The sequence below is a fragment of the Zonotrichia albicollis genome, chromosome 11, assembly GCF_047830755.1.
Source record: "Zonotrichia albicollis isolate bZonAlb1 chromosome 11, bZonAlb1.hap1, whole genome shotgun sequence".
NCBI lineage: Eukaryota > Metazoa > Chordata > Aves > Passeriformes > Passerellidae > Zonotrichia > Zonotrichia albicollis.
In genome coordinates, this window is record NC_133829.1 from 1,204,189 (window position 1) to 1,211,918 (window position 7,730).

The window sequence follows — 7,730 nt, forward strand, 5'->3', positions numbered from 1 at the left end:
GATGCTCCCTGGGAATGCCTCACTGAGGGACAAGCACCAGGACACAGGGAGAAATCATTGATTTGCCCTGAAATTCCCCCAGTTTCCTGGGATTTGCCACCACGGTGCTCTCAAGCTGATTGGGAAGGGTGAGAAAAGCTGCTGCTGTTTGGGGGGACCTTGTGAGGGACATCCTTCATTTCCCACAGGCTGGGGAGAGTTCACAGCCTGGAGCTGGCGCTGGTTCTGCACTGTCACAAAAACACATGAAACCCTTTTGTTTTCCCATAAAAACAGCTCCGGAGCCAAATTCCTACCTGTGTCCTGCAGGGTGTGTCCTTGCCACATCACAGAGCAGGGTTTGCTCCAGGTAACCCTGCCCTGGAACCTCAAGGGTGGCTTGGGGCTGCTCAGGAGAAGGGAAACCAACTTTTTTTTTGTTGTTATTATTTCACTTCTCTCACCAAAGACTTGCGTTCACAAATGTTTTTCCCAGAGCCTGGGAGGGGGTGGGATTGGTTTCACTTTCCTGGGGGTTTAAGGGCTGAGAAAGCCCGGCCTCACCATTTGCTGCTGCTCCAGGAGAGGGAGGAGAAGGGGAGGAACTTCTTATCTGCCCCGGGAGCCCTTATCAGAGGCGGCCAGCTGGGTGACATTGGGACAGCAGGAGGGACGGGCCGGGGGGAGGACAGACAGACAGCATCTGCAAGGAAATAAAGCTGTGAGAGGAAAGGGGGTTCCTGCACCCAAAATGCCTCTTGGGACACCCAAAATGCCCCTTGGGACACCCAAAATGCCCCTTGGGACACCCAAAACGCCCCTTGGGACACCCAAAACGCCCCTTGGGACACCCAAAACCCCTCTTGTGCCACCCAAAATGCCTCTTGGGACACCCAAAACCCCTCTTGTGCCACCCAAAATGCCCCTTGGGACACCCAAAATGCCCCTTCCCAGAGCAGCTGAGGCTGCCCCCGGATCCCTGGCAGTGCCCAAGGCCAGGCTGGAGCACCCTGGGACAGGGGAGCTAGGATTTAAGGTCCCTCCAGCCCCAATCCTTCCAGAATTCCATGATAATTCTGGCTTCAACCTGCCCAGCATTACTCTGGGGCAGCACAATTCCAGGCTGGATACCTCCGACAGAGCCACCACCCAAGCTCCAGAACCAAACCATCCGTCATTTGTGACACATTTAAAAAAAGAAAAATAAAATTTAAAAAAAAAAAAAAATGAAAAGAGAAACCAACCCAAATGTGATGACAGAATTTCCTGCAGAACCTCTGCTACATGAAAATGAACAGTAAATGTTTTAATTTAGCTGAGATTTCACTCCGAAGAGGAAGACGTACAATTTGTTCGGGATGAGTTGACAGATGGGAAAATTAAGTCCTCCCTTATTGTTCCATTTGCTGGATGCAAAAAAAATACTTAACACTTGCAGAGGCCTGGGAGGGTGGGAAGAGCTCGGGAATATCAGATGTCTGGGCAAAAATTAGAGACAGCAGAGGCTGGGGCTGACCCTGGGAGATGCCACATGCTCCCAGCCTCTCCAAAATTCCAAAATTCAGCTTTTCCCTGAGCGCTCCTCAGCCAGCTCCCTGTGGGAAAGCCAAGGAATAAAGGGGTGAATTTAGCATTAGACCAAAAAAGCAGAATTACACAAGATCCTTTCTGTTTGATGTCTCCACCCAGTGAACTCTTTCAAAACAGCGACTTCTCTCTTTCAGCTGAATTTTCCTTTTTTTTTTTCCTTTTTTTTTTTTTTTTCCGAGTTGGAAGCCTGTAGCTAAAATATCTTTCTTTTCTCTGCTAATAAAGACAGACTGTTAGCACTGCTTTTCCCCTTCCCAATGAAGATGTCCTGCAGTTTTCTCCCGTCTGGGGACCCAAAATTCTTTCAAATGATACCAGGAAATAATTGGCACCTCTTGGCCAAAATTGCTGTGGAGTGGCTGCTCCCGTGCTCACATCTGGGCTCTCCCAAACAATAAATTATGGATTAATGGCACATCCTGGAGCAGACTGGAGGCCAAATTCCCCTCTGGGAACTGGGGTTATGACGGACCTGCTGTACCAGGGATGTTCCCATATGTCCAAGTAAAAATCAGCTGTGAAGTGATGGCCAGGAAAGGGGTTTAAAACAAAAAAAAAATTGGGTTAAAATTTAAAAAAAAAGGGTTTGAAACCAAAGAAAGCACCCAACCCCCAGCAATATCCCACTCTTGCCATGGTTTAAAGGGCTGGGTCTGGTTTGAGGTGCTCAGGACGCCGCGTCCCGTGACAAACACAGGGGTTTGGTGGTGCTCGATTGAGTTTGTTCCTCTTTATCAGCCGGGCAGGCACAGCCTGTCCCTTCTGCTCTGCTCCCCCGGGAGGGGCCTGCGGGAAAATCCACAGTGCTGCTGGTGCCAGCACCTCTGAGGAGCTGCAGAGCCAGCCCATCCCAGAAAACCCCGGGAAAACATGGATACGGCCACGGGAAAACACGGACACAGCCACGGGAAAACACGGACACAGCCACGGGAAAACACGGACACAGCCACGGGAAAACACGGATATACCCCTGGGAAAACACGGATAAACCCCTGGGAAAACACGGATACAGCCACGGGAAAACACGGATACAGCCACGGGAAAACACGGATAAACCCCTAGGAAAACACGGATACAGCCCCGGGAAAACACGGATACAGCCATGGGAAAACACGGATACAGCCACGGGAAAACATGGATATACCCCTGGGAAAACACGGATAAACCCCTGGGAAAACACGGATACAGCCCCGGGAAAACATGGATATACCCCTGGGAAAACATGGATACAGCCCCGGGAAAACACGGATACAGCCCCGGGAAAACACGGATACAGCCCCGGGAAAACACGGATACAGCCACGGGAAAACACGGATACAGCCACGGGAAAACATGGATACAGCCCCGGGAAAACATGGATACAGCCCCGGGAAAACACGGATATACCCCTGGGAAAACACGGATACAGCCACGGGAAAACACGGATACAGCCACGGGAAAACACGGATACAGCCCCGGGAAAACACGGATATACCCCTGGGAAAACACGGATACAGCCCCGGGAAAACACGGATACAGCCACTGGAAAACACGGATACAGCCACGGGAAAACACAGATAAACCCCTGGGAAAACACGGATACAGCCACGGGAAAACACGGATATACCCCTGGGAAAACACGGATATGCCCCTGGGAAAACACGGATACAGCCCCGGGAAAACATGGATATACCCCTGGGAAAACACGGATACAGCCACGGGAAAACACGGATACAGCCCCAGGTATTCCCTGCTGTGCTCCCAGCTCATCTACAGCTGCAGGTTCTGCAGAAGGGACCATCAGGGAATCACCAGGCTGGAAAATCCCTCCAAGAACAGTCCAGGCACCAACCCAGCCATGTCCCCAGTGCCTGTCGTGGTTTGGAAGGACAGGTGTCTGCTCAGGAGGGCAGGAGCCTGCCCTGAAATGGAAAATGTAAACTCACTCCCTCTGAATTATTGTAATTTTGTAATTAAGGGGCTCTCGGGCGAAGATTTGGGAGCGGGAATAGCAGTTCTTCATTAAGAAAAATAAAAATTAGAAACCAAAATTTAAAGTTAAAATTAAAAATTAAAATTAAAATTTAAAATAAAAATGACAATTAAAATTAAAAATTAAAATTTAAAAAAAAATAAAATAAAAATTAACAATTAAAATTAAAAATTCAGTAATACAAACCAACACTGCTAGAGTCAGAACAGCCCCCTGTGTGTCAGGGCGGTGTCCCAGCCCCATCCATGGGGGCTCAGCCCTCCCGCAGTGCCAGCTGTGGCTCTGCTGCAGCAGGGATCCTGCACAAGGGGGGAGTTTTCCTCTGAAATTCCAGTGGTGGTTTAGATGGGCCTGGTCTTTCTCTGGGAATGCAGTGGGCAAAGGCTGCTGTGCTGTCCCAAACCTCAGATTGTACCCAGGTAGGAATCCTTGGCTCCTCCCCTGGGCGGAGCATCTCCCCAAGGGATGCTGGGATTGGATCAGCCGTGCAGGGACACTCGCTGGCCATGAACAGAAGATAATTAATAATTAATGGTCCATGAACAGAAGAGATCTCCTGGAGGTTGTGGCAGAGATAAAGGAACCTGCCCCATGAGCAGAGGATCACAGCCCCAGCTCTGACAGATGTGACAGAACCCACACCCCCAGCCACATCCTGCATTCCCAGCCTCAGGCAGTGCCACATTCCCACAGGGGTGTCCCAGAGGGACGGTTGCTCATGGGGACACTGGGTTACCTCATTCCCTTGGGATCCATCCCCGGAACTCAGCGGCCTCCGAAGGAAAATCTCACTGCAGGCACCAAGGAGCTCTCCAAGGCTCAACCCTCCTTCCCATCTCAGCTCCTTTAGGCAAACCCCCATCTGCACTTTCAGCCTTTTCTTCTTTCAACCATTTCTTTACCCGTGGAAGTTTTCTAGGGGAAAAAAACCCAAAAAACCCAAAGCAATTTAAACCCAGCCCATTGTTTTCACACACCCGAGCTGCAGCGAGCTCTCAGAATGTGGTTGTGATTTGCCACATCTGTTATTTTAACACGTTGTTCTCCTGCCAAGAGCTCCATAAAAGGTGTTCTGTGACCCCTGGTGCCACGGAATCCAGCGTGCTGCCACAGCTGGGAGCCCAATGGAGCATTCCAGCCCCAACCTCACCTGGGGTTTTTGTTCCTGAGCATCTTCAGACACGGAGATCGAGCGTGGTGTGGATCCTCCTTTCACAGACAGGCCCAATGGACGAGTTCATGGAATCATGGAATTCTGGAATTGTCCTCTTCCATGGGCAGGGACTCCTTCCACCATCCCAGGCTGCTCCAAGCCCTGTCCAGCCTGGCCTGGGAACATCCAGGGGCAGCCCCAGCCTCTCTGAGAATTCCATCCCAGCCCCTGCCCACCCTCCCAGGGAACAATTCCTTCCCAAAACCCACCCAAATTTCCCATTTTCCATTTGGGAAATTGGAAATTCCATTGGAAGCCATTCCCTGGGTCCTGTCCCTCCATCCCTCGTCCCCAGTCCCTCTCCAGCTCTCCTGGAGCCCCTTCAGGCCCTGCAAGGAGCTCTGAGATATTCCAGAACCTTCTCTTCTCCTCTCCAGGCTGGGCAATGCCAGCTCTCCCTGCAGAGCAGCCTCACCCACCTGGCAGCAGGGATGTGGCCGTGGCAGAGCTTTGCTGTGCCAGGACAGATTTCCTGGGACACTCCGGGGCTCTGCCATGGCTGGGACACCCAGAACTTTGGAGATTTCCAGCCTGGCACAGCCCTAAATGCAGGGCTCCATCTCCTTCTCCCGGGTCAGGGATTCTGTGTGCAGTTTCTCGTTTGGACCACGGCTCTGGAAAACTTGATTGGAGCTGTGAAAACGGAATTTTTATTGGGGAGAACGGAACTCCTGCCAAGGTTTATTTTTCAAGGGAGTAAGGCCTAATCCTGGAAGTGGCTCCAGGGCTGTGCTAGTCTGGATGCCCTTGCAAGGGTTTATGGCAAGCACGCAGCCAAAGCTGGCTGGGCTGGCGGTGTTTGCCTTGGCCGCGTGCTGCAGAGGGTAACCAGCTCCAAATGTGCTCCCCGACGTGGTGCAGGCATCACTAAAATCCATTTTCCCCCAGGTTTCTCCTTTTTTTCCCCCTTTCTCTTCCATTTTGACACAATTAGCACGTTCCCAGGTCCATCCCACCTGAACACAAGGCAGCAGAGTAACAGCCCCAGCTTCAGACAGAGCCCCAGAGACGCGGCTCCTGCCAGCTTCCAGATTCCCACAAAATCCAGCCTGAAGCCCCTGCCCAGGTGGAAACCTTCCAGGGCACAGCACATCGGGTTCCCCAGGGAGCCCACACGGGTTATGGGGTGTGGGGACCCTCTGGAGGGAGCTTGGCATGCGGGCTGAGCAGAGCCGTAAACGCAGGAATGCCTGGGAAAGGAGCGAATTAAAACGTGCGAGACTTGGCAAGGGGACACTCACAGCCCTTGCAGCCCAAGGCTGAGCCCCAGAGCCAGGGCAGCTCCAGAGGATCCCCAAAAAGGGCTCCTGGCCTCTTCCTTTGGGGCAGGAGTTGTGCAGCACTGCCCACCATGCCGGGGGTCGGGAAGGGGATCCTGCCCCACTCATCCTCACCTGCAGGAGGGTCCTGAGAACTGGGAGGGGACTGCAAAGGTGAGGGGAATGAAACACCCCCTTGTGAGGGCAGGGGGAGGAGATGGAGCTGCTCAGCCTGGAGATCTCCAAAAAAACATCAAAAAAGATGTAGAATCTTATGATTGAGTCTTGAGGTGCAAGATCTCCAAAACAATCCCTCCAAAAGGAGCAGATCCCATAACTTTGTAAGACTCAGAAAAGAGATCAAACAGAGGGATTGGTGGCTTTTGAGGGGCAGAAAAACCCCAGGAAAATGTGGTTTAAGTTTCCAGGAAAATCATTTGGTTCACTTTGTTACGTGAATTAAAAGTAGTTCTGTAAGCAAGGAGAGCTGCCCTGCTCACTCCCTTCTCGCAACAGAGCAACACACAAAAAGCCTCATTAGCACCCAAAATTCAATCAATTTAATTAAACCCACCTCTCCTCACACTTGGACACCCCTGTTTATGCACAGCTCCTTGCTGTCCTGCTCACACTCACCCCTAAAATGCTGGATTTCAGCCCAAAGGACACCGGCCAGACTTATCATCACTCAAATTAAATGGATTTCCCAAAAAAATGAAGAGAAGGCAGGAGGGACCTCCAGCCAGGCCAGGACTAAACATCACCTTGTCCTCAGGCAGAGCCTGAAACAGCTGGGATTATTTCCCCAAGAAAGATCTTTTGGGTTTGCAGGCAGCCAACAGCTCACGGGATCGTTTTGGTCACACCTGAACCCTCAGGTGCTGCTCAGACCCTGGACAAACCCACCCAGGGTGGGCAGGATCCTGGGAATTAATGTGCCAGCATCCCTGTGGGACCATGGGATCACTTTGGTCACGCTGAACCCTTCAGGTGCTGCTCAGACCCTGAACAAACCCACGCAGGGTGGGCAGGATCCTGCCAGCACCCCTGTGGGACCACGGATCACCCCCAAAGGGTCACAGCAGGGCTGTGCTGGGAAAAAGCCCCAAAAGCTTTGGTCTGGGAGGGGAGGAGGATGCCCAGAGGACACCTTGGGGAGGTGATGGAGCAGATCCCGCGGAGGATGCCCAGAGGACACCTTGGGAAGGTGATGGAGCAGATCCCGCGGGGATGCATCCCCAGGGAAATGCAGGGGCTGTGCCAGCCGGTGCAGCCTCCCGGGCACGGATCGCTCCTGGGGCGCTCGGGGACGGAGGGGAGGGACAGCGGCGTTTATTTACCTTGGCTCCGGCGGGGCTTTGGCGCAGCGTCCGCGGCATCCTCGTGGCTGGTTTGGGGACGGGATAAGGGAACGAGCAGCGGAACCGGCCGGGCTGGGATGGCAGCGGGGGCAGCGCCGTCCCTCGGGATCGATGCTGTCCCGGGGGGGAGCAGCGCTGGGACAGCCCCAGAGGCGGGGACAGGCCCCTGGGGAGGGGGATGTCGCGCCCTGTGCCCGCCCAGGGGCAGCCCGGGCACAAAGGCTCCGCTCGCTCCCGGCTCCGGAGGGGAGCGCTGGGCTGGGCTGGGCTGAGCCGCCACCTCCTGGCGCCTTCCAGGAATCGGGAATTGGCGTGGGAAGGAGCTCAGAGCCCGTCCCGCGCCACCCCTGCCATGG

General features: G+C 53.4%; 1 protein-coding gene across 1 annotated transcript; it reads right to left on the bottom strand.

Annotated features, from left to right (window-relative positions):
• Nucleotides 1–2,142: 2,142 nt before the first annotated feature.
• LOC141730555 (uncharacterized) lies at nt 2,143–7,604 on the bottom strand. The gene is made up of 2 exons (XM_074549097.1): nt 7,354–7,604; nt 2,143–5,387 (listed from the first exon to the last, which is right to left on the bottom strand). Exon 2 carries the CDS (start codon nt 3,347–3,349, stop codon nt 2,237–2,239), a length of 1,113 nt encoding a protein of 370 aa, XP_074405198.1. The 5' UTR covers nt 3,350–5,387; nt 7,354–7,604; the 3' UTR covers nt 2,143–2,236.
• Nucleotides 7,605–7,730: the final 126 nt, after the last annotated feature.

Excerpts from the sequence above, each read along its gene's own strand:
- LOC141730555 (XM_074549097.1), bottom strand. The coding sequence starts at position 3,349 with ATGGTCCCTTCTGCAGAACCTGCAGCTGTAGATGAGCTGGGAGCACAG.